This window comes from Bufo bufo, chromosome 1 (assembly GCF_905171765.1).
Source record: "Bufo bufo chromosome 1, aBufBuf1.1, whole genome shotgun sequence".
NCBI lineage: Eukaryota > Metazoa > Chordata > Amphibia > Anura > Bufonidae > Bufo > Bufo bufo.
In genome coordinates this window covers 250,799,901-250,827,608 of record NC_053389.1, presented here as the reverse complement: position 1 = coordinate 250,827,608, position 27,708 = coordinate 250,799,901, and the positions used below count along the sequence as shown (strand labels likewise).

Sequence of the window (27,708 nt, the reverse complement as noted above, 5' to 3'; positions counted from 1 at the left end):
GCCGACAGTTGACGGAGGGAAAGGGCCGCGTTGTCGGGCCAAGCGGCGAGGAAAGAAAGGACCAGGGAAACATCCCACGTAGTGGTGAATCGTGGCCGAGGAGGACGAGCCAAACGTGAGCCACGTAAAAGACGTGACACCGAAGGGTGTTGACCGGCAGGAACACCATCAAAGCCCTGATGAGTCGAGGAAATCGCTGAACGGAACAAATTGATGGTCCGATAAGCTTTTCCTGCTTCAAAGAGAGATGTCAGGAATTGCAACAAATGGGTTACAGATGCCGAAATGGGATCCAGGTCCCGTTCCATGCACCAGCTAACCCAAGATCCCCAAGCTGCCCGGTAAGATTTTCGGGTGCCGGGAGCCCAAGCGTTGTCCAGGAGGCGTCTAGTTGCCTCCGAAATTCCCTCGACCTCTCCTGGAGTCCTGAGATTCGGCACGCTAGAAGTTGAAGGGAGCCTTCGACCAGCAGGGGATGTGGGGCACCTAGAGGGTCCTGGAGGAGATCCGTCCGTGTCGGAAGTAGGAGAGGTACATCCACTAGGAGTTCTAGGAGGATCGGGTACCAGGCTTGAGATCCCCAGAAGGGAATCACCACCACCAATTCCGCCACCTGACGCCGAGTCTGTAGCAACATACTCGGAATCATGGCAAACGGTGGAAACGCGTAATGTAGGGCTGAAGACCAGTCCTGTAGAAACGCATCCACCGCCTCTGCTTCCGGGTCCGGCCGCCAGCTGAAGAACCTGGGCAGGTGAGCATTGAGCCGGGAGGCAAAAAGGTCTATGGAGCAAGGACCCCAGATGTCCGAGATTGTGGAGAACATCTCCGGATTCAGCCTCCAGTCGCTGCCGTCCGTGAAGCATCGGGAACTCCGATCCGCTCTGTAGTTGTGAAGACCCGGTAGGTACTCCGCCTGAATCATGATGTCCCTGGACAGACAGTAGGACCAGAACTCCTTCGCCAGTCGGGCTAAGGTGGCCGATTGAGTGCCGCCCAGGTGATTGACATATCGGACCGCCGACACATTGTCCATGCGTAGACGGATGCATGCATGAGCTATGCCCTTGGTGAAACTCCTGATGGCAAACGAACCTGCTAGAAGTTCCAGAGCGTTGATGTGAAGATGGGTCTCGGTCTCCGACCATCGACCCCCAGTGGAGATACCCTCGCAGTGGGCACCCCAGCCTTGGAGACTCGCGTCCGACTCCACCGTGAATTCTGGTTGGAATCCGAAGATTTCTCTGCCGTTCCAGGCTTCCAAGTTGCTTAACCACCAACGAAGTTCCTCCCGAGCTTCCTGATCCAGAATCACCACGTCCGCAAACGAGGCCCCGGCACGGAGGTGGGCGATCTTCAGGCGCTGTAAAGCCCGATAATGGAGTGGAGCGGGGAAGACTGCCTGGATAGAGGAGGCTAATAGCCCAATGATGCCAGCCAGGTGGCGTAGAGATAGGGAGGGAGTTGAGAGAGCATGTCTCAACTCCTTGCGTATCGTCCGCAACTTCTCTGCAGGAAGACTGAGAGATTCCGCCATAGAGTCCACCGTGAAGCCCAGGAACTCCATCCGTCGAGTCGGTGTGATGCAGGATTTCTCGAGATTGAGTAGAAAACCCAGACCCGTCAGAAGATCCGAGGTCCACTGGAGATGTTGTAGCAGAGACGACTGACATTGGTGCATAATGAGGATGTCGTCCAGATATATGACTAGACGAACCCCACGACTCCGCAGCCAGGCCATGACTGGGCGCAGTAACTTGGTGAAGCACCAAGGCGCTGAGGAAAGGCCGAACGGTAGGCAAGTGAAGCGCCACACTTCGCCCCTCCACAGGAAGCGCAGGAGATACCTGGACGAGGAGGCAATTGGGACCGTAAGATAAGCATCTTTGAGGTCCAGCTTCACCATCCAGTCCCCCGGAATCAGCAAGTCCCGAAGGAGGTGAATCCCCTCCATTTTGAAGTGGCGGTAGCGCACCACAGAGTTCAGGGCCCGGAGATTTATGACTGGACGCAATTGTCCACCTTTTTTCTGAACTAGAAAAATGTGGCTGAGAACACCCCCCGGGGTGGAAGGGGCCCTTTCTATCGCATCCTTGTGAAAGAGGGAAAAAAGTTCTACATCCACTAGTTCCCTGTCTGGTAGTGCCAGGGGTGGGGGAGAAAGGACGAGATCTGGCGAACCCGTAAGTTCTATGTGGAACCCCTGTACCGTGCTCAGCACCCATGGGTCTGATGTAATGCTGGACCAAACGTGGGAACATAGACGGAGTCTGCCCCCGACACAAGGAGCCAAAGAAGTCCCCGCTGGGGAAAGACTTACCGAAAGATTTTCTGAAGTTCGGATTCCCTCTAACGGACCTGGAACGCCATTGGCCGCCTCTGGCCGGGAAGAGCGAAGGAGGAGTCCTTTGGTCCTGGAAGGGAGGTCTCTGGCTGAAGGAGCCTTTGCCCGAGCTACGGGCTTGATAACTGGAGCGGCCGGACAGACGGCCCCTACTACTGCCGGCCCTAGTGGAGACCCGTCCCTGAAAGACCCTTTTCATGGAGGACTGGGCCTTGTCCAAGGCAGTAAATGCTCCTACATACCTGCTGAGGTCCTTGATAAAGGAATCCCTGAACAGTTGACCCTGAGCATCCTTCCCTGTCTCAGTGAGTGCCAGGTTGGCCAATTTCGGGTCAATTTTAAACAGAATGGCTTTACGCCTTTCAATGGCCAGGGAGGAGTTGGTGCTGCCCGCAATGCAAATGGCTCTCTGAATGCAGCCAGTAAGCTCCTCCGGATCTATCTGAGAGCCGTCCACTCTGGCCGATTCGGCCATCTCAAAAATTTTGGCGAGGGGGCCAAAAATGTCGAGGAGCTTGTCCTGACAACTCTTTATTGCGGAATCTAGCCCTTTACGGGGATTCCAGCCGGTTTTAGCCAAAAACTGTGTCATTTTTTGATCCACAGATGGCGTTTCACAGACCTTGTTGGGGATCAATGGTCTGGGGCATTCCGCACGGAGCTTGCTGCGCGCCTCTTTGCTGAGAGGACGACGCACCCAATGCTCAAGGTAGTCGCTCACATGAGCTACCGGCATCCACTCCGCCGACCTAGGGTGGTGGAGGGCGTCAGGGTCAAATAATGGGTTGCCTGAGGGATCCACCAGGGTAGAAGCCGTGTTAGGGGTAGCGGCGGATGCGCCCACGGACCCAGATGTGGAAGGCCTAGGGCCTGTGGTGCCTGGAAATTCAGGTTCCATCTCCATCTCCCCATCAGAGTGGTCACTTGCCTCCGCATAAGCCTCCATGTCAGATTCATTATCCGAATCCATGTCAGTAGTTTGTGCTCTAGCACATTTCCACGTTCGCGCCCTTTCTGCCTGGCGCGGTAAGGCTCTTTTGCGCGATCTAAGCGCGCTATCATGGGTGGCTTGGATCACACCAATCAAGGTCTCCTGGGCGGGAGGTTCAATGGTAGGCTGCGGGCTAGTGAGTACAGGCAATTGAGTAGAGGGACTAGGGGCATGGGCAGACAAGGCCTGGGAGATGGTTTGGGAAATCATAGAGGACATGGATCCCATTGCCTCAATAATAGCACTAGACACTGAGCGTTGAAGCTCCAGGGCCTGTGCACTCATAGTTGGTGAGCTGGGGTCCCCAGTGGCTGGAGGGGGATTAGGCCCAGAGGGAGAGCGGTCAGAAGACATATTTAGGAGTTCTAAATAACTATTTAAGTGGCAGAAAAACCTAATAGGGGATGCCTTATATATTAGGGGTCACTATGACCGAGGAGGTAGATACCTAAAGAGGGGTTAGTCACCCCAAGCGCCGCAGAGCAGGAGCCGATCCAGAGCCGAGCGGCAGATGTGCACGGCAGAGAGCTCCGAAATCTCGCGAGAGGATGGGCGGGAGCTCCCCAAAATGGCCGCCGAGATCTCGCGAGATCTCGGAGCCGCGGGAAACAAAGCGGAAGCTGCCGCCGACACCAAGACCGCCGGGAACCAGCGGGGTGGAATCGGAGCAGAGAATGAAGGTAGGGGAAAGGAGGGGAGGTGCAGAGCGCACCCCAAGAGAAACGGAGCGAACAAATTCAATAACAACGCGGTGGTTGAAGCAAGGATGGGATGGGGAAAAGGGGGGGGAGACCCCCTGATGAAAAACGCAATAGGCGTAGGGGAAAACAGTTGGCAAAAAAGCAACTAGTCACATATGAGGGGAAAAGACAAAACCTGTCAAAGGGCAGAGACTATGAATAATAGACAAGCCCTAATAAACACAGGGTAATGAAATACAGGCATTATTACATGCAAAAACACTTCATAAAATACAGATAACTTCGCTTTGGTGGAGCAGCAAAGAAAGAGGAAGATATGCAAGAGGACACTGCTTATTATAGGATCTGTTAGGGGAGGGTCCTTTATTTTTTTGTTTATGTTAATTTCTCCTTTGCTGCTATTGGTGGAAGTAAAGAAGGAGATAGCAATACGAAGCCTCCGTGTCTTGCTGTAAAACTTTGGCTGATGTTAAGCTTTCTTCAGGGGAGTGTTCTGCTTCCTCCACACACTACACTGTATAGACATCCACTGTCTCTACACTGAATGCTTCTTGTATGCTCCCTAAGGGGAGAGATACACAGACCCACCTAGCAACTGGTTGCTAAGGCCTGTTAACCGTTTACTGCTAAAATGCATAAGTACTTGGCAAAGTACATGTTTAATCTTTTTGCAGCATAAATACAGGAAATATACAGAAAAATGATTTGCAGTGACACACTGTCGTAGCAGTGGGACACTTGACATGCATGTCACCCCTGCCAGCCAATCACTGGCCCAAATGGTAACGTGGCCAGAATTTTACTAGTGATGAGCGGCACGGGCAATATTCGAATTTGCAATATTTCACAAATATTTTGTAGAATATTCGTCATATATTGGCGAATTCGAGAATTCACTATTATTTTCTTGCTTGCGAAAATTGGCAATGTAATATTCGCGTAAGGCGCGCGCAATACAGGCGTGGGTCACTTTTGCTGCTAGAAGTTTCCTGAGACTGGAGAAAATGGTTGGCACCGCAGAACATTAAAAATGGCTTTATATGCAGATAGAGTGCTCCAATATATTTGCGATTGCGCTAATCGGCAATTAATGATGCACATATTTTGGCGCAATACGTGAAACTTCACATTTTAGCAGGTCTGACTACATATTACTGATTGGTGCACTAAGTATTGCTGTGAACTTGTGACATCACAGCACTATGTCTGTAGCATGTATGTATGGACAGCAGAGAAACAGTAATTCCTATCACACTACCTAACACCCTGCACTGGAATCAGCTACACTATATCAGGATATAACCTACACTGACTATTTCCCACTATCTGTATTATATATATATATAAACTAACTAACTAACTAACTATATAATGTAATGACACTGCTCTCTCTCTCAGAACTCCATAAAACTTCAGAAAATGGCTGCTGGGGAGGTTCTTATATAGTAAGGGGTAGGCAACTTTCCTATTGGTTGCTAAGCTCAAACAAAGACATTGCAGCCTTCTCATTGGCCCACAAGCAAGAAGCAGGGAGGGATCATGGGTTCAGATAAAAAAAAACTAGAATATTTAAAAATATTCTAAATATTTGCCAATTCTCAAAGTGCCGATATTCGCGATTAATATTCGCTATTCGAATATTCGCGCCCAACACTAATGAACACTGAGGTTCAGAAGCCAGATACAGAGGAGATGGGAGCGGCACTGAAACAGTGACTAATTGAAAGCTAAGTGTTTTTTTTCCAAAATCACACCCTCCCCAGAAAAGATTTGGGGTTTATGACAACCGCAGCACTTTACAGATATTAGCATCAAGCTGCCCCCAATGGGGCTCACAATCTAAGGTCCCTATCAGTATGTCTTTGGAATGTGGGAGGAAACCGGAGAACCCGGAGGAAAACCCACGCAAACACAGGGAGAACATATAAACTCCATGCAGATGCTGTCCTTGGATGCCTTCACATGTGGCAGATATGTTGCGGAAAATGTCTGCAAAGAATATCAGTTCCATTCATCTGAATGGAGCTTGCAGAAATCCATGTGCTTCCCACCTAAACGACCCCATTCAGATGAATGTAGCTGATTTTCAGTCACCAAAAATGTTTGCAACAAAATGTGCTGCAATGTTTAAATCTATATGCAGTGAGCGCCCCCTAGTGGAGCACGTTAACATAGTGCCAGCCCCATCCACTACAATCAAGTCTCTAGAATATTCCTATAGGTGTCAGATTAACCTCTGCATGATTGTTTGTACAGGAAGCTGTTTAGTTGGTGTAACTGCACCCCGTAGATTAACCCTTTTTTCGTATAGGGTTTTTGTAAAATGTCCTATCTTGTAGGGACTGGTCCCAGTGACAGGATCTATTTATAAAGGATCTATAGACCTAGTATGCAAATGAATTCAGTATAAAAAGGCATCTTATAAAACACCTACGGTATTCTAAACAGGAACTTTTCTAAACTAGTACCTGCACGGATACAAACTACCAGCACAGGAGAGAGATACGGTATGTGCTGCTGATGTGTTTAGCTCATAAAGACTGAATACAATCGTTACAAAACCACGACAGTGAGAAGAATTTGGGTCAGTAATGGTTTTTCAGATTCTGTCTGTAAACACAAATATTCCCATTCACTGTCAGCAAACAGATACCTTGCACATGGTGAGGAATTAAAATACAAAATATATTAGAAAATCACAGAACTCTTTAATATACTTTTTCTGCAGAAAATCCCTTTAAATATGAACTTTTCACAGAGCTGATTTTTGTTATGATTTCATTTTATTCATTTTGCGCAAAAAATTTTTTTTTCAATTTATTTAAAATTTTCATCAGTTTTTGTCATAAAGGGTTAAAGGGGTTGTCCGAGTTATGGAAAAAAATATATAGCACTGAAAATCTGATGGGCAGCAATATATAACTAAGCTAAGCAAGTTTTATGCAAAATATATATATATTTCCTCATTTCCCTGGTTATTTTCTGGCCCTTTGTTTACATGCAATAAAAACAATCTCTGCTCCTCCCCCTGCTCTGCTAAGTAAGAAGTGGCCAAAGGAGAAAAAAGGCGCTCATAGGGTGAGTAGATTCAGAACAAGCTTCCAAATACAGGAAGAGTGGTACTGCTCACCTGTTGTTGTTGCACCTAATGTTCGGTGCAACTATACTGGAGGCGAGTAGGAGTGGTTTAGGTGTTGCTGGTTGGTGCTGCCGGTTACGTCCGTGTTCACCTTTGGTGGGGGCCAGGCCGCCGTCCGGGTCAGTGTATGAAGTATGTTTCCACTGGACTCTGGGGTCGAGTGGAGGGTGGACCATAGGCGCAAAACACAACCAGAGTTTGTTTCAAACCAATAGGTTTTATTAATTGTTTTTGTTATCGTGACAACGCGTTTCGTGGTACTGTGGACCCCTTTTTCAAGTCTGTGAAAATGCTGCTGATGGAAATTGCGCTGCTTCCAGCTTCTGGCACGTCGCACGTGCCAGAAGCTGGAAGCAGCGCAATTTCCATCAGGGAGTGCTAAGGGAGTGGATACAAGAGCTGTCCTGAGTGCTGGGAGAATCAACAGCAACTTGTAAGTGTAGAACTACAAGTCCCACCTGTATAATGACACTGCTAATACACACAGGATCTTCCCCCTACCTTCTTGTGCAATGCTCTCTGTAGTCTGTCAGTTCTTGTGCCCAGAATTGTCACTGCTGCAGCTAGCCAGTCTGTGCAGCTGAATGGGGTTAATAATCCTTGGACAGAGAAGACAGCAGTGAAAGGGGGGCTGGCCAGCACAGTAACATCTCGTTTACAGGCTTGTAAACAAACTTTATCAGAGCAGGGAGAGAAGCTGACATCACAGGTCATGTGACCCTCAGTGAAATCTGAGAAACCAGCCACTGCAGCTAAAGTGAGTTAATTGGAAAGCTGTTACATTTGCCTAGTTAGGAACATAGAAAGAACTAAAAAATAACTCGGACAACCCCTTTAAGTTTTAGCTTAACTGTGAGCATCTTACTTTCACTTTCAGCCTATCTCTGAACTCCTGACAGCTTATAAACACTTATTTAAGCCATATTCTTGTCAGTAAGATACAAATTATGCTATAATGTGTGATTATGAGCTGTCGGAAATCAGAGATAATGCTTCCCTGTAAACAGAGAGCACAACCCATAGACACATTTTTTTTTCTAATGCTGGACAACCCCCTTTAACAGTGTGAGGATGTCACCCATAGATGCAGTGCTTTTGCCTTAGATATCCATTATTTTGCAAGTCACATATACCCCAATGCTCCTGAACCCCGCCAGCTCTTACTTCTCATGCAGGTCCATGCTCCTGGACTCGACTGACAAACATGACATCATCATGAAACGTGTTGGAGAGGCACCTGGTGAAGCTGCACCATTTTTCCTATGGATAAAGTGGGTGCCAAATAATTAGTGGTCTTGTGCAGGCTCGGACTAGCCCACCGGGGAGGCCGGAGATTCCTCGGTAGTAATTATTTCTCTTGTTTCTCAGGAGAGATAATTATTGTAGCCACTAGGTGGCAGTATCTCACAGTGATACAGCCTCCTACTGGTGTAAATTTTACAGGAGGCCCCGCAGTATCTTCTAAGCTTCCCGGGCTGCTGGCAGTGAAGGAGGAGAGAACATGTCTGGCCATCCTCCTGCCCTCCCTGCTGTCAGAAAACTGTGGCTGCTGGAGAGAAGGACTCCTCTGTGGTGCTGGGCTGATTTCTCAGGTGTGTGACAGTAGTGAGCTGTAGGAGACTGTAAGGGGGAAATAGGGGATTTGTTTATAGTAGACTCATCTATAAATGTGTGCTGCTCTCTGCAGAGTTCAGAGTGGCATTGGGGGGACTCTGCCCTAGGTCCCCTTAATGCCTCTGCTTTAGGTGCACACCCATTAATGTCACAGCTCCAGATTCCTCCCAATGCCCCCACTCTAAATGCACCCCTAATATTGCCTCTTCTCCAGTTGCCCTCCTAATACCTCTGCTCCAGGATCACCACTATTACCCTGCCTCAGGTGACCCTAATGCCTCTGCTTTAGGTGCACTCCCATAAATACCCCAGCTCCAGATGCCCCCACTCTAAATGCACCGCTAATATTGCCTCTTCTTCAGTTACCCCTGCTCCAGGATTCCCACTATTACCCTGCCTCAGGTGACCCTAATGCCGCTGTTTCAGTTATGACCGTCCGTTTATGCCCTTTGCTAACATTGCTCCTCTAGCACCTTTGCTTGGGCTTTGTTAAAGGTTATGATCTGCAAAGGGGGTTGGACTTATGGCCGAAAAATTCTGCACAGTGCGTCACATTCTCCAGTATTGACACGAATGGTTTACATGGTGGTAGTGATGATATTCTGTATTTACAGGCATCACTGCTGCCATGTAAAGAGATACTGGTGGTGGAGTGGTGGAGGATTTAAAGGGGTTGTCCAGGTTTTCAAGTTATCCTCTCCACACCGTAGGGCATAACTGTATGATTAGTGGGGTCCGATTCTGCGACCCCCACTGATCCCAGGAACGGGTCCTGTTCCCTCTTTTTGATGGTGTGGCAGGCCACACATATGCCCTGCTGCTCCATTTATTCTCTTTGGGACCACTGGAAATAGCCAGCCCTGTACTCTGCAATCTCCAGTGACCCCACTCAAACAAGAAGGGGGATCAGTGGGGGCTCCAGCATTCAGACCCCACGGATCACTTAGTTTTTCCCGATCCTGTGGATAGAGGATAACTAGAAAAGTGGACACAGGTCCTTTAACAGGCGAGCATTTCTATATTCTATTTATTTTTTTACACCCAAAGACAACCTTTAAGGATAGGGAATGTGAAAAGTTCCAACAGCTATGACACGACAGGTGATAAGTGTCTGAATGATGGGGATCTGACTGCTGAGATCCCTATGATCAAGGGAACGTGGTCTTAATACCCTTGTGTACATAGATTGGTGGTAATGTAATTGAATGTCTCAGGACCCCTTAAGTGCACGATATCCATATATGTGTAAATTCTGCCACATGTATGTTTGTGCATTTTAAATGTCTGCCATCATACTTCATCTTTAAGTTTTCCGTTGTCACTGTAAGTGCTCATGAACACGATCGTTGGATGTTTTGCAGTCTGCAAATTGCGGATCCGCAAAACATGGATTCCTGATGTGTGCATTCCACATTATGCGGAACAGAACAGCTGGCCTGTAATAGAACAGTCCTATCCTTGTCTGTAATGCCGACAATAATAGGCCATGTTCTATCATTTTGCACTACGGCTATGCGAACATACAGACACGGAATGCACACAGAATAATTTTTTATTTTTTGTGGCATTGAAGTGACGTGAACAGTACAGACATGGAAAAAAAATAAGTTAGTGTGCAGAAGCCCTAAGGTGGGCCCCAGAATCAGTTACACTGGTGGGCCCTAAGTACCCCAGTCCGACACTGGTCTTGTGTACTTGTACAGACAAATGCTGCAGCATAAAGCATAGGGGGTGTTCTGCCTCTCCAAACTAAGCATTGAAAGTGTGATCTCTGTAACTTACAGTTGTGATGAGATAGCAATAGCCATCAATCTTAGTTGAATTGGCTAACAGTGACTCGATCCAAACGACACCTTGTAGATCGTGAAGAAGTTTATTCCAAACTGTGCAGATCACACACCGATGAACAAATGGATAGGTCAAAAAATCATGCTGTGAGCAGCTAACAGAATACATGTGGCTGAGATGAAGGGTGAAGCCAGAATTAATGAAAGGAGGGGAGGAGACTATACAGAGAGGACAGCATGAAGGGAAGAGAGGAGGGACACACAGGATAAAAAGGCAAACCATGCATGGGTAACATGACACTCCCTGTTGAAATCTATGATTTCTAATAACAATAATAAACTTTAGTTCAAGTCCATATATAATAGATGTTTCTCTTCTGGAACATCTGCAAAACGAAAAAGAACAACAAAAAAATCATCAATGGGGAAAACATTACTACAATACTTGTAGATGTACTCTTTAAAGTGTGACAGCGGTAGGAGGAAGATAGATCTGTGAGTCCATATTCAGAGGGGAAGGCAGCAACAGCACCAGTCCTTCTTACCTCCCTTTAATCAAGTTGACTTGAAGGGCTGTCTTCAGAGGGGAAGGCAGCAATATACACCAGTCCCTTACCTCTCTTTGCATCAGGTCAGTGTGAGGAGTTCAACTTCCTGTTTAGGCAGAAGCAGTACCAGCTCGTTTATGGGTCTGAAGTAGTGTCTCGCAGAACCTTCTTTCATTACTTTAACTTCTGCTTTCCGAATAGTCTTTGTAATAAGACCAATAGGCCAATTGTTACGATGAGCATCCCTTTCTTTCAGGAGAACTATGTTCCCAGCTTGCAGGTCGAGTTTGCTGACTTGCCATTTTCTAAGACTTTGAAGGTTGCAAAGGTACTCCATCTTCCAACGGCTCCAAAACTCATTAGCAAGATGTTGGACCCGTTTCCATTGGTGTTTGTAAACATTTGGACAATCAAGGTCCTGAGGAGGAATAGTGGCTATTCCAATCTTTTGAGTTAGAAGGGTGGCTGGAGTTGACAATACTGGAGACTCTGGGTCTGAGGAAATAGGAACAAGTGGTCTCGCATTGATTATGGCGTACACCTATGCAAGGAAGGTGACCAAGACTTCATGTGTGAGCTGGGAAGATTTGTGGTCCAGCAGCCTAGGGTCCAGGATTTTTCTAGAAATCCCAATCATGCGTTCCCAAGAGCCTCCCATATGTGAGGAATGTGACAGGTTGAATTCCCATTTACACTTGTTGGCATTCTTCAAGGTCACACAGGAGTGTAAGATTGTGGTATCTTAAACTGTTCCGATGCCTGGAGGGACTCCTTCCAGGACTCTCTGTTGTTTCTCTTTGGGTAAAGGGTAGGGGTGCACCGAAATTCCGGCAGCCGAAAATATCGGCCGAAAATGCACCTAATCCACTTCGGCCGATATTGTTACATATCGGCCGAAAATATGGGGTGTGGGATTTGTCACCCACCATCTGCGGGCGGGCGCCGGGCGGACGGTTTACTTTGTCACTGCATCTTTATTTTACCTTACAATCGTGACGCTCCAGTAACTAACAACTCTGCAGGCAGAGCGGAGGCCGGCGTAACGTCACTTACTCACGTGACGCGCCTGCTCCGCCTCCTTCATTCATAAAGTGGGCGGAGCAGGTGCGTCACGTGAGTAAGTGACGTTACGCCGCCCTCCGCTCTGCCTGCAGAGTTGTTACCGGAGCGTCACGATTGTAAGGTAAAATAAAGATGCAGTGAGTGATGCTGTGAGCAGCAGGGCTGGGGCTGTTATGGGTAGGGGGATCGGTCTATGGCACTGTTATGGGGAGGGGGGATCTGTGCACTGTTATGGGGAAAGGGATCTGTTCACTGTTATGGGGAAAGGGATCTGTGCACTGTTATGCCCATAACAGTGCACATATCCCCCCCTCCATAACAGCGCCACCCACAGATCCCCCTCTCCATAACAGCGCCACCCACAGATCCCCCTCTCCATAACAGCGCCACCCACAGATCCCCCTCTCCATAACAGCGCCACCCACAGATCCCCCTCTCCATAGCGCCACCCACAGATCCCCCTCTCCATAACAGCACCACCCACAGATCCCCCTCTCCATAACAGCGCCACCCACAGATCCCCCTCTCCATAACAGCGCCACCCACAGATCCCCCTCTCCATAACAGCGCCACCCACAGATCCCCCTCTCCATAACAGCGCCACCCACAGATCCCCCTCTCCATAACAGCTCCACCCACAGATCCCCCTCTCATAACAGCGCCACCCACAGATCCCCCTCTCCATAACAGCGCCACCCACAGATCCCCCTCTCCATAACAGCGCCACCCACTGATCCCCCTCTCCATAACAGCGCCACCCACAGATCCCCCTCTCCATAACAGCGCCACCCACAGATCCCCCTCTCCATAACAGCGCCACCCACAGATCCCCCTCTCCATAACAGCTCCACCCACAGATCCCCCTCTCCATAACAGCGCCACCCACAGATCCCCCTCTCCATAACAGCGCCACCCACAGATCCCCCTCTCCATAACAGCGCCACCCACTGATCCCCCTCTCCATAACAGCGCCACCCACAGATCCCCCTCTCCATAACAGCGCCACCCACAGATCCCCCTCTCCATAACAGCGCCACCCACAGATCCCCCTCTCCATAACAGCGCCACCCACAGATCCCCCTCTCCATAGCGCCACCCACAGATCCCCCTCTCCATAACAGCGCCACCCACAGCTTCAGCTTCCATCTCTGCTTTCTTCGATGCAGCTTCAGCTTCCATCTCTGCTCTCTCAGCTTCCATCTCTGCTTTCTTCTGGGCGAAGGCTGCCTGGAATTTAGAAGCTTCTGCATCAGCGCGGGCTTTGATGAGTTGTTTGCTGAGAGTAGAAGATGTTGATCGTTAGGATTTGGAAGACCTTGGGGAGCACCTAGACGTTGTGGAGAAATGGCATCTGGATTCATGGAGATGTGCGATGTTTACTTCTGCTTTTGTCCTTGTTTTTATCACTACATCGTCTCTTGCAAGATTGAGCTCATTCAATTCCTTTAAAGGGAATCTGTCACCTGGTTTGAGCATATTAAAGTGTTACTACTGCCATGTACAATAAAATACCTTATTTCTTGCTGTATTCTTCATTTTTTGTTTCATGGTTTCATTAGCGATAAAATCCACTTTTTAAGTTATGCAAATGAGTGTTCAAGGTGCCCAGAAGGGCGGTAGTATCCTACTCTGGAGCCCAGTAATTCTCCCCTACAGTGCCCAGCCTGCTTTCCTTGAGAGCCCAAGCACGCCTCTTCCAGCATAAGTAACTGCCCACACCCGAAATCTTTGCTGCCGCCACCCTCCGCTATGTGAAATCTCACGCAGGCGCAGTACCGTGCACTGCCTGCGTGAAGTAGAAGCTCCTGAGGGCAACAGCTTCAAATGTGTCACTGGGCATGCGCCGAGCCCAGTGACAAATTTAAAAGCTATTGCCCTCAGGAGCTTCTACATCGCGCAGGCAGTCCGTGGTACTGTGCCTGCGTGAGATTTCACAGAGCGGGCGCAAGAAATCTGTGGGCGTAGTTGCATCCAAATAATAACATAGCGGAGGGGGGCGGCGGCAAAGAGTTCGGGTGTGGGCAGTTACTTATGCTGGAAGAGGCGTGCTTGGGCTCTAAAGGAAGGCGGGCTGGGCACTGTACGGGGGAGTTACTGGGCTCCAGAGAAGGATAATAACACCCCTCTGGGCACCTTGGACACTCATTTGCATAACATAAAAAGTGGATTCATGAAACCATGAAACAAAAAATTAAGACCACAGCAAGAAATAAGGTATTTTATTGTACATGGCAGTAGTAACACTTTAATATGCTCAAACCAGGTGACAGATTCCCTTTAATTCTTGTAAGGAATCTTCTGTGTTGTACCGCTTTAAGAGATCAGCATATTTGGCAGACAGTCTTTTATAGGTCTCATAAGCAGCAATCAATTGCTTAACAGCGCCCTCTAGGTGCAATACCTCATGAGTTGGTTGAGACAGAGCTGACATGCATTCAATAGTGTTAGACCATAAGTGACTGATGTTACACAGCATTTCTTCTTTATCAGCCTCAAAGTTCTGTTGAACTTTCCAGGTTGGCTTTGCTAAATGTTTTTGTTTTATGTGGCTTATAGGATTTAACTCCTGATCTGAAGGAAGTTCAGGTTCTTGCTGTGTGTTAGGTTCCTCAGATTGTATATTGCCTTGCTGGAGCATTGAGATGATAAGCAGATGGTTAAATTACAAGGTATGTGTTTGCATAAAAATGTATCAATGTTCTGGCTAGAGGATTGGGTTTCCTAGGCAACCAGTGGGGAGAGGAGCAAGAGGGAATAGTATAGTAATGGCTGCTACAAAGTTACTTTCGTTTGCATACAGAGCTTAGATTCACTTGCAGGTAGAAATGCATGTGGCAATGCAGACAGTGTAGAAGCTGATTATAAAACAGCTGCATGAACAGTCTTTGCAATCAATCTGTGCTGAAAACTGATGAATCCTATACTGAGATTTCCTTGCTGGCTGGAGTATGCAGGCTTACACAGTGCGTTTGCTGCTATATTCCAGTGTCCTTATATATCTTACTATACATGCATAGCTAGCAAGGATCCTTTGAAAGATATTTGTCTGATCTTCTAAGATCCTTTCACTGATTTTTTGACTGTTCTGCCTCTCCAGTCTAAGCATTGAAAGTGTGATCTCTGTAACTTACAGTTGTGATGAGATAGAGGTAACCATCAATCTTAGTTTAATTGCCTAACAGTGACTCGATCCAAACGGCACCTTGTAGATCATGAAGGAGTTTATTCGAAACTGTGCAGATCATACACCGATGAACAAATGGATAGGTCAAAAAATCATGGTGTGAGCAGCTAACAGGATACATGTGGCTGAGATGAAGGGTGAAGCCAGAATGAATGAAAGGAGGGAGAGGAGGAGACTATACAGAGAGGACAGCACAAAGGGAAGAGAGAAGGGAAACACAGGATAAAAAGGCAAACCATGCTTGTGTAACATGTGTAGGAAGGCGCAAGGGTTGGTCATTGACGGAAGGTATGTGTCATCGAAATTCCTGGCCTCGGTGAGGGAAGAGCCGGTAATTTTAAGTGTCGGCGGCAATTAGTGCTGACTGACACTATTTATTATTTAGTATAATGAAAGTTTTGGAACCGCGCTGCTTGAGACTATGTTCCCCGGTCAACAGTGAATAGCACAGGGCACCGGCCCCTCTCCTCTTCACCCAAAGGATCCGATCTTCCACAGACCTCCTCCTCTACAGGGTTTAAGAAGATTGGCAGAATAGTGAAGCACCCTTTTGCAAGTTGGTTTAAAAGGTTTTATTCTACTCACAAGAGTCGGTAGACAAAAAGCATATAACACCATAAAACCGTCACGTTCCTGCCCGACCCGGGTTTCGCTGCCTCGCTTCTTCAGGGGCGACAACTGCGCATGTCCGCAGTAGGGCCCTTTAAATAGCCCAGCTTATCCCATTACATAAGCCGGTATTTATCCGGATCATATCCCAAAATTACAAGCAACAGTTTCAAATCATACATATTAAAATTACAAACAGTAATCTTTTTATACATTCAATGTAAAAGTTTCTCTTGTTATTATAAACACTTGTTCACATATTCAACCTTTCGAATTACCGCAATTCTGTTTAATAGGTATACTTCTTCAACCTACTACTAAACATTTCTATCCCAAATCATAGCATTAACAGCCGATATCTTGGATCCCTCAAGCTTTACCTATAATATTCATAGTGCCGTCACCTAGGCTCCGCCTACTCCTGGAACGTCATTCAGGTATTCTCGACCTCGCCTCCTCCCTCCAACACCCACATCAAAAATGTACCACCGCCCTATTGAACGGTCAGGCCTTCATGACGTCGCTCAAAGGTCCTCAAGAAGCAAGGTAAAGAAAACCTGAATAGCGCTACCAATAGAGACACTTTACAATATGCATGGTTTCAAGTCAAATTCTATGTTCAGCCCACCTGGTTGTAGGGTCCCTAGCTGGTAGATCCACTCTACCTCTTTTCTATTAATTTGTGCCAACGAATCCCCTCCTCGCCAGTGTGGCTTGACAATTTCTACTCCAGCAAATTTCAAGCCCCCCGGATTTTTTTCATGCGTGAGCTTGAAATGGGCTGATACACTGTGGGTCATCAGACCTTTTTTGATGTTCCCTAGGTGTTCTTGTATCCTAACTTTCAGCTTCCTTACCGTCCTGCCCACGTACTGGAGCCCACAGGGGCACTCCAGCACGTATATGATACCCTCATTTTCGCAAGAGCAGTTTCCTCTTATACGGAACTCCGCTCCATTCTTTTTGGATAACATACAGTTAATATTTCTCTGCCGTTCCTTTATATTCCGATTCTTGCACCCTGCGCAAAATCCACACCAAGTGAATTTTCCTCCTTCATTATTTAACTTTATATTCACTGGGGGGATAGCGCTGTGCACAAGCTTTGTTCTGATACTAGCCGCTTTCCTAAAAATAAAGGAGGGATTCTCTGGTATAATTTTTCCTAATATTGGATCATTCTTTAATGTTCCCCAGTTCTTTTTCACCACTTTTTTAATATCGTCAGACATCGAGCAGTATTTTGTCACAAAGGAGAACCTATAGTCCCTATCAGCCTTTTTCGCTTTTTCTCTCATACATTCATTTTCTTCCCTTTTTTCCACCTCCACATTTTGTATACATACGTCCAGATTAGCCTCATCATAACCCCTTTCAACAAATCTGTCTTTTAACACCTTGCATTGTGTTCTATAATCTTCCACTACTGTGCAATTACGGGCCATTCTCTTAAATTGTCCCTTCGGTATGTTCTTGAGCCATGGCCCGTAGTGGCAACTCTTCATGTCAATGTAGGAGTTAACATCTGTCTCCTTAAAATATGAGCTGGTTATGAAGCGGCCATCCTCTATCCGTATGCACAAAAATCCAAAAAGTTGACAGAGACATTACTGATCTCTCCCACAAATCGCAGGTTCCAATCATTATTATTCAACTGGCAGATGAAAGACTCAAGTCCCTCTCTCCCTAGTTCCCACACTAGGAGACAGTCATCGATATACCTCCTCCAGAAGGTCAACTTACCCCCTGGGGTGTCCGCTCCTAGTGTGGGAAGGATGGAACTCTCCTCCCATGCCCCCATAAAAATATTAGCAAAACTGGGGGCGAATTTCGCCCCCATCGCCGTACCAATGCACTGTACGTAATGTGAGTACCTAAACCAGAAGTAGTTGTGATCAAGACGATAGCTGAGGTATTCCAGGATAAAAGTTCCCTGCTGATCTCCTATTTTCCCATCTTTTTTAATCCTGTTCCCTACCGCTTCCATGCCTAGTTTTTTTGGAATGACTGTATACAGGGATGCCACATCAATTGTGGCCATCCATGTTTTTACAGTGGGGGGGCTTAGATCTTTGATAAGATGTAACACAGCCCCTGTATCCTTCAGATGCGAGGGATTTTGCAGCACATATCCCTGCAGGTAAAAATCAATATATTCCGTAATTCTGCAGGTTAGCGAATTCAGACCCGAAATTATCGGCCTCCCTGGAGGGTCAGTCAGGCTTTTATGCACCTTTGGCAGGTGATATATCACCGGCACTAAGGGAAACGGGACGGTAAGGTACTCATACTCTTTTTTGTTTAATATCCCTTTTTTAAAGCCCTCTACTAATATGCCATCAAGAATATGTTTATACTCCTGGGTGGGGTTACTTTTCAGTTTTTTATAGGTTGTTACATCAGATACTAATCTCGCCATTTCTGCTTCGTATTTTTCTTTATTCATTACAACCTCCCCCCCCCCCCTTTATCAGCTGGCTTAATTATTATGTCTGGGTTTTTTTCCAGGTCTTTTAGGGCCTTTCTTTCCTTATAATTAAGATTTTGTGTCACCTTACTTGTATCCATCTCTTCTAGCTCTTTCAATAGGCCTGTTTTAAATGCCTCCACGCACTCATTATTCCGATTTTTTGGAAAAAACTTTGATTTTTCTTTCATATGTGTATGCACAATCCCTTCCTCTTTATCCACCTTTATGTTCGGTGGTGCAGGGTTTATGCTCTGTGGTGCAGGGTTACTAATCCAGTATTTTGCCATATTAATTTTCCGAATATATTTATTAGGGTTGTCCCGATACCACTTTTTTAGGACCGAGTACAAGTACCGATACTTTTTTTCAAGTAGTCACCGATACCGAATACCGATACTTTTTTTAAATGTCATGTCACCGTTTTGGGGGATCTGTGGATCTGTGGATGACGCACTGTCATGTGGGGGATCTGTGGATGGCACTGTTATGGGGGACCTGTGGATGGCACTGTTATGGGGGATCTGTGGATGGCACTGTTATGGGGGATCTGTGGATGGCACTGTTATGGGGGATCTGTGGATGGCGCTGTTATGGGGGATCTGTGGATGGCACTGTTATGGGGGATCTGTGGATGGCACTGTTATGGGGGATCTGTGGATGGCACTGTTATGGGGGATCTGTGGATGGCACTGTTATGGGGGATCTGTGGATGGCACTGTTATGGGGATCTGTGGATGGTGCTGTTATGGGGGATCTGTGGATGGTACTGTTATGGGGATCTGTGGATGGCACTGTTATGGGGATCTGTGGATGGCACTGTTATGGGGGATCTGTGGATGGCACTGTTATGGGGGATCTGTGGATGGCACTGTTATGGGGGATCTGTGGATGGCACTGTTATGGGGGATCTGTGGATGGCACTGTTATGGGGGATCTGTGGATGGCACTGTTATGGGGATCTGTGGATGGTGCTGTTATGGGGGATCTGTGGATGGCACTGTTATGGGGATCTGTGGATGGCACTGTTATGGGGATCTGTGGATGGCACTGTTATGGGGGATCTGTGGATGGCACTGTTATGGGGGATCTGTGGATGGCACTGTTATGGGGATTTGTGGATGGCACTGTTATGGGGATCTGTGGATGGTACTGCTATGGGGTGGGATATCTGTGGATGGCATTGTTATGGGGTGGGGGGATCTGAGGATGGCATTGTTATTTGGTGGGGGATCTGTGGATGGTGCTGTTATAGGGGATCTGTGGATGGAACTGTTATGGGGAGGATCTGTGGATGACACTGCTATATGTCATCCACAGATCCCCCTCATAACAGTGTCCCCCAATACACCGGGCCCCGCCGCTCACCGAAGTATTTATAAACGTGAATCCTTATCCTGTTATTAAGTTGAACTAACGCTGCCCTCTCCCATGTTCCCCTGTATCCCCCTGTATCCCCACAGCACTTACTTAAGCTTCCATAGCAGGCAGAGCGGACGGCACCAGTAACGTCACTCACTGATGTCGCGCGTCTGCTCCGCCTGCTTCATTCATAAAGTGGGCGGAGCAGGCGCTCTACGTCAGTGAGTGACGTTACTGCTGCCGTCTGCTCTGCCTGCTATTGAAGCTTACAGGGGGATACAGGGGAACATGGGAAAATGGGAGAGGGCAGCGTTAGTTCAACTTAATAACAGGATAAGGATTCACGTTTATAAATACTTTGGTGAGCGGCGGGGCCCGGTGTAAGAGTACAGTGACTGCACCGGGCCCCGCCCCTAGTTACGGACTCCAGCCCCTCCTCTCTCCCGATGCTGCATCTTTGCCGGGCCGCAAAAATATTCATTGCGGGCCGCATGACACCCATGCAGTAAGTAATACCCAGTCACATACCAGCAATAATTATCGTTGCCGGCTCTCTCCACCCCTTCTCAGCTGCCGTTCACTGCCCCCTCTATGCACCGCTCACCAGCCCGCTTGATGTAAAAAAAAAAGTATTCTATTTATGTATCGGGGCGGGGTATCGGCGGCTGAGTACCGCCGAGAAAACTCGGAATCGGTCCCGATACCGATACTAGTATCGGGACAACCCTAATATTTATGAATATCCAGTGCCTCAAACTTGTTAATCTTCTGGCTAGGTGCATATTTTAGACCCTTACTCAGGACACTCTTTTCCCCCAAATTGAAAATTCCTCTTACGTCTCCTTGCTCTTTTTGGTTTTTGGGCTTATTCTTGCCTTTTCCCCGTCTTCCTCTGCCAAGCTTCTTTTTTGTGGTGTCCTCACTATCTGTTCTCTTGTTTCCCCTTCCCTCTGTACTCCTTTTATATTCTGATGGGGAAAATTCTGCTCACTTTGCTGTTTAAAACTTGGTCTGTCTCCCTCACAGTTGTCCCTCTTCTGATTTTCTCCATAGCTATTTCCTTCATAATAAGCCCCTTTTTCATAATGGCTCATGTTATAATTTTTCTGTGATCTCCATTTTGGCTTTCCCTTATATCCTCCCCCTTATTATTTAGTATGGCTGTAGAGCCAATCCAGGCTGGCTCTTACTGGGAGCAGCCAAAGTGCAAGGTGGGTGGCTACTCCCGACGTTCCAGGCCGGGTTTTGGTTTGGGATATAAAAACCCAGCCAGCAGTCTCAGCTGTGTGGATTATACTCCATTTCACAGTGAAGCTGTGGAGACTCTGTGGTTTTGGGATCTGACTGAGGTGTGCCATGCTAAAGGGCTGAGAGCTGCTGGAAAGTAGCCCCCTAAAGCCTGCTGTGGATGGCTGATGACAAACTACTAACCATGTGAATGTTTGTGTTCTGTGGTCTTTCCATGGTGTGAACATACACCAACACTGTGTACTGTTATTTTGTTTTGCCTTTTGTGTGAATAAACACTGAACTATTGGAGTTAAAGACTTTGTGATTGCCTCTATACTGCGTCCGCCAAACTGCCTACCAGAAGAGCGAATCCCCACACATGACAGGCGGATTGAAGGGAATATGCGGGGGGGGGGGGGGGGGGGGGGGATGGGCGGAACAATTTTTTACCCTGTCATCAGAATTGAGACAGGTACAGTTGTTGTATTTGTGACTCCAAAGTCTTATCCTCTTAGAAGGCCTATATTCTGAAGTCTATAAACCTTCATATTCCTGCACCTATTAAGAACATGACATCATATGAGTGAGAACATTTCCCCCCTATGATTTAAGGAAGTTAAGCTGATTGCCCTAAATGCACTACAAAGAATAGAAGACCTGGGATAACTGCCAGGGATGCAGCGCTTTTTCCTTGCCTGTAGGGGCAGTTACAAGACTCAAAAGGTTCTTTCTTCCTTTGCAGGTTAATGCAAAAAACTCCAGTCGGCGGAAGAAGAGAACATCGTTCAAGAGGAAAGCCAGCAAAAAAGGCTTTGAGGTAAAAATCCAGACAGCAGGTCTACTCCACCCACCAGGACATGACCAGTCTAATCCACCCACCAGGACATGACCAGTCTACTCCACCCACCCAGGACATGACCAGTCTACTCCACCTACCCAGGACATGACCAGTCTACTCCACCCACCCAGGACTTGACCAGTCTACTCCACCCACCCAGGACATGACCAGTCTACTCCACCCACCCAGGACATGACCAGTCTACTCCACCCACCCAGGACATGACCAGTCTACTCCACCCACCCAGGACATGACCAGTCTACTCCACCCACCCAGGACATGACCAGTCTACTCCACCCACCCAGGACATGACCAGTCTACTCCACCCACCCAGGACATGACCAGTCTACTCCACCCACCCAGGACATGACCAGTCTACTTCACCCACCCACGACATAACCAGTCTACTCCACCCACCCACGACATGACCAGTCTACTCAAAGGTTCCCATTTCAGTGGGACCACACCCCTTAATTTAAGCCGAAGTGAATTTCTTTGTGAAATTAGGCGAAGCTGGCGAATTGTCCATAACTTCGTTCATCTCTACCGTCAACGGAAAAATATTAAAGACATGTCTCACAGAATATGACAACACAAAAATATATATATTTTTTTTAAATTGACAATTTTTATTGTTTTCTCTTTTTCATAGCAAAGTACAATGTCAAAGAAATATTGTAATAACATTACATGTGACATAACTAGAAGCAACTATCTAGTAAATATAGAAGTTACTTGTACATATAACTTAACGGGCGGTTGGGCCCAAAAGTGACAGGTATCAAATAGAACTAAACACAGGTACATTCTTAGGTAAACAGAATGGCAAGGGTACTGAACTTCAAATCTTGTCTTGTGAAGAAGGGGATTGTTAGAGCAGAGGAATCTCAATAGCAGGATGTAGGTAGGTAGACAATAGGAGATAGACGTTAACAAATCTTTCTATATACATTTTCTATAGGACCTCCAAGGTGACCATATTTGTATGAAAGAGGATCTAGAATGTGACTCCCAGTGAGAGATTTCTTCTAGCCTATATATTTGGTCCACAAAAATACATTTTTAAAGTGCTTTTATCGTTAAATAGTAGTAAATATAAAAAAAAAATGGCATAAAGTTTAAAATGTTATCAATTCTCAAGCTATTAAATTTACAGGTTTGTCCGGTATGTTGATACTGATAGCCTATCCTTAGAATTGGCAATCAATGTCAGATCGCTGAGGGTCTGACACCCCAACCTGCCGATCAATACAAAGAGGATGAACAGGCCAGACTGTGGTAATGTGAGGCTGTAGTAATGGAGACTGCATACAAGTGCTGCTGCTCATTACTACACCCCACCCTCCTCTCTGTACTTCATGTCTCCTCATGAAATGCATTCCTACAGAGCTGAAGATCATATTAAGCTCTATGCAAGACCATAATCCCTGACAAGCACAGCAGAGAGGAGGATTAGGCAGCTCTTTACCTCAGTGCTGTAAGGTAACTTGTCCTCCTGTGTGAGTTTTATTGAAAGTCCGCCAGTATTCAAAGTTTACATTGCTTGCAACCCATGTAAACTTTAAATACTGGCGGACTTTCAATACATTTTCCATAATTGCATTGAAATAATGAGTGCTATCCTAAATTCTTGAATATATTGTATACTGGGACCTACTCTCACTGGATGAGAATTTGACAGTGTAGTTGCTATTGTGGAGATAAACTTGTTGCTGAGTAGCTCCAGTGCTGGAAGGTGGCAGGTTACTGGTTGCTGCAGCACTGCTCCCATGCACTTTAATGTATGGTTTAACAGTGAATCTGCTGGTGACAGACTCCTTTTAACAGCCATTGTTATGGTTATTGTTGGCCTAGGGTTGTTGTCTTCCAGAATCCCTAATCTGGTTAATGTGTACTAGGTTCATTAGAGGAACATCACACTCCCATTCTGACTTTCCCTTTCTCCTCTGCAGGATATCAAAGGCCGGGCCTTTGTGATAAAACCCATATCTTCCCCCCTCATGAAACCTTTGCTGGTCTTTGTGAATCCAAAAAGTGGTGGAAACCAGGTAAGTGGATTAAGATGGTTCTCCTTCAAGAATATCTATCATACCGTTCACATCTCACTTAATTCCCAAAGACACTAACCACACCCAGAAGCTATATAACATTTAGGGCTTGTTGGAGGCATATTAATGGCTTGTGCGGTCTTCTTTACTGATGCCTTGTCTCTGGTGATGTTCCCAATAGGGTACAAAAGTGCTGCAGATGTTCATGTGGTTCCTGAATCCACGGCAGGTCTTTGATCTTTCTCAGGAAGGACCACGGGAAGCGTAAGTGCCACAACTTCTTATTAGCTTTCAGAAGGAATCTGCCATCTCCATTAACATAAAAGTTACCCTACTTGTCCTACAAGCTTATGAAGAAGCCCCATCCCCTCTATGTAGCCTAAGACAGGTGGTTTGTCACCATGACCTGCTATGACACTCATTTGTTGGTCGCAGCTTCTGAATTTTTGTGTTTATGCTTATTTTCTCCTCACAGCGCCTCCGCAGTTAAAGTAAGGCATTACAAACAAGGATGAATGTAATTACTTTTATTAGGACAGTAGCCTGACTTATGGTGTGAAAATGTGGAAAAACATATCTTTATACCATTATTAGACATTACAGATTATTGGACGGTCATAGAAAAATATAAAAAGCTCCAATGTTATAATTCAGTTTTATGCTGAAACAATGTTGGATTTTGATATAAGTGAACTGCACTATAACTGATAAAGTTTTACATACCGACATTACCTTAATCAAGGATTGGAAATCCAGGAAGTCTGTAAAATTCAGCACAGAACAGCAATATGTTGAGAAATAGTAAAGAAGTAGTAAAGTAAGAAGAGAAAACCAATCATGAAATGTATCTGAGTGAAAAACAGATCTCCTGTCCTCCAGAAGGGTCAATATCCTAAGAGCTCATTCACACGACCGTATCCATTTTCGCAGACTGCATCTTGCGGATACGGAAAACAGGGATACTGGACGCGTGCGTTCCGCATTTTGCGGATCGGTGCATCCTTCCGCATGATAGAAATGCCTATTCTTGTTTGCGGGGCCGTGGAACTAGAGTGCGGATACTTAAAGCATACGCTGTGCTGTCCGCATCTTTTGCTGCCCCATTGAAATGAATGGGTCCGCATCCGATCCGCAAAATTGTGTAATGTATGCAGACAAAAAAATACGGTTGTGTGAATAGGCCCTTACATGGGAGTTTTATAGACTTTTCTAGAACTGTCCAACGATCTTCAATATTTGATAATCCATTATAGGTTGGTCCCATCGATGCCAGATTAGAGGAATCTTACTGTAGTTATATTTGTCCCACTAAGGCTACTTTCACACTAGCGTTTTTGCTGGATCCGGCAGGGATCAGCAAAAACGCTTCCGTTACTGATAATGCAACCATCTGCTCCGTTATGAATGGATCCGGTTGTATTATCTTTAACATACCCAAGACGGATCTGTCATGAACTCCATTAAAAGTTAATGGGGGACGGATGCGTTTTCTATTGTGTCAGATTGTGTCAGAGAAAACGGATCCGTCCCCATTGACTTGCATCCCATGACGGAAAGAAAACCAGAAGCATGCTGCGGTTTGCGGAACGGAATGCATTTTGGAGCATTCGATTCTGTTCAGTTATGTTTTGTCCCCATTGACAATGAATGGGGACAAAATGGAAGCGTTTTTTTCTGGTATTGAGCCCCTATGACGAATCTCAATACCGGAAAATAGAAACGTTAGTGTGAAAGTAGACAAAATATGTTCTACTTCGCGGAAATTATAAAACGGTTAAAGCATACATATAGTTGCATTTTGTTACCTATATCAGTATAGTAAATGTAAATATAAAACATTTTAATATGTCAAGTATTATGTTACAGCAGCCGTAGTTCTTCTTACTCTGCCTATAGGCTGCCTGTAAATCTTCGTGAAAAATCCATCTAGTGTAAAAACTGGAAAAGAAAGTAGACAGGGAGGCGAGGAAAAAGGAAGATGCAGGTCTTCACCTTGCGACTACAGCACCCGTAATCCAACAGATTCTCTGTAAATGTTCTGAAACCTCCTCAGTCGCCAGAAAATCCATCTAGTGTAACACCGTAAATAGAAGAGTAGGAGATGGGTGAAGAGGGCGATGTGGTGGCAGCTTCTTAGTGCTCCAGTGAAACAGCATGAGGAGAAGAGATGATGCGGAGCAGGCATCAGAGCTCTGACGTCACACCAGGCAGAGCCCACCCCAGTATAGTCATTTTCTTTTCTTCTGGTCACCTGTAGTTCAGTATAGCAGCCGGGATCTGACTGGTTATTATGGGTAATGTGTTCATGTATTTTCATGTTTTATCTTCCAGACTGGAGTTGTATAGAAAAGTGCCAAATCTACGAATTCTTGCCTGTGGTGGCGATGGGACGGTAAGAGCTCTTCAGTCAGGACATTATAGTGATTTACATTTATTATTAAGGTATTTACACCATATAGTCAACTATCCAGCTATGAACATAATTTTATTTTTAGGGTCAAAATTTTGTGCTGATAAATTTAGTATAACTTAGGGCTCTTTCACACTTGCGTTGTCCGGATCCGGCGTGTACTCCATTTGCCGGAATTACACGCCGGATCCGGAAAAACGCAAGTGAACTGAAAGCATTTGAAGACGGATCCGTCTTCAAAATGCGTTCAGTGTTACTATGGCAGCCAGGACGCTATTAAAGTCCTGGTTGCCATAGTAGTAGTGGGGAGCGGGGGAGCAGTATACTTACAGTCCGTGCGGCTCCCGGGGCGCTCCAGAATGACGTCAGAGCGCCCCATGCGCATGGATGACGTGTCCATGTGCTCACGTTATCCCTGCGCGTGGGGCGCCCTGACGTCACTCTGAAGCGCCCTGGGAGCCGCACGGACGGTAAGTATACTGCTCCCCCGCTCCCCACTACACTTTACCATGGCTGCCCGGACTTTAGCGTCTTGGCAGCCATGGTAACCATTCAGAAAAAGCTTAACAACGTTTAGCTTAAGGCCGGATCCAGATTAATGCCTTTCAATGGGCATTAATTCCGGATCCGGCCTTGTGGCAAGTGTTCAGGATTTTTGGCCGGAGCAAAAAGCGCAGCATGCTGCGGTATTTTCTCCGGCCAAAAAACGTTCCGGTCCGGAACTGAAGACATCCTGATGCATCCTGAACGGATTTCTCTCCATTCAGAATGCATTAGGATAAAAATTTGAAAAAAATAAATGCCGGATCTGTTTTTCCGGATGACACCGGAAAGACGGATCCAGTATTTCAATGCATTTGTAAGACGGATCAGGATCCTGATCAGTCTTAAAATGCCATCAGTTGACATATGTTTGGACGGATCCGGCAGGCAATTCCGTCGACTGAACTGCCTGCCGGATTATCCTGCCGCAAGTGTGAAAGTACCCTTAGAAGTCGTAGCTCTGATTTGTAGTACAGAGCTCCAGATCCTCTGCTTCCATACCTTTTCCAGTGCGACATATTCATATGCACTTACATGCTATTGCTGTATCTAACCTTATTGAGCTGCAATCAGAATTTGAAGAAAGTCTGGACTGTATGGACCAATACATCATGATGGAAATGCCGCAAATTGAGCGCAGAGTACCTCTTTATGTAGCAGTGTCTGTACCTCACCATCCTCCAAGCAAAATATAGGTGATGCAATGTGAGCAGATGATTTTGTCCAGGATGTGACCAATTGGCCATCATAACTCTGACTGGATCATGGCCTAGGAAATCTTCATGTTTGTGGCCATCTTTAATGCAGGCAGCACAGTTGCAGCCCTGGGGT

General features: G+C 46.4%; 1 protein-coding gene across 2 annotated transcripts in view; it reads left to right on the top strand.

The window, feature by feature from the left end:
• Positions 1 to 27,708, top strand: part of DGKI (diacylglycerol kinase iota) — a 292,586-nt gene that overhangs the window by 54,847 nt on the left and 210,031 nt on the right. For both annotated transcript variants that reach the window (XM_040438414.1, XM_040438411.1), the window contains exons 9-12: positions 21,781 to 21,855; positions 23,829 to 23,924; positions 24,106 to 24,188; positions 26,256 to 26,316. In XM_040438414.1, coding sequence (XP_040294348.1) covers positions 21,781 to 21,855; positions 23,829 to 23,924; positions 24,106 to 24,188; positions 26,256 to 26,316 — 315 coding nt within the window. The remainder of the gene's footprint in view (positions 1 to 21,780; positions 21,856 to 23,828; positions 23,925 to 24,105; positions 24,189 to 26,255; positions 26,317 to 27,708) is intronic.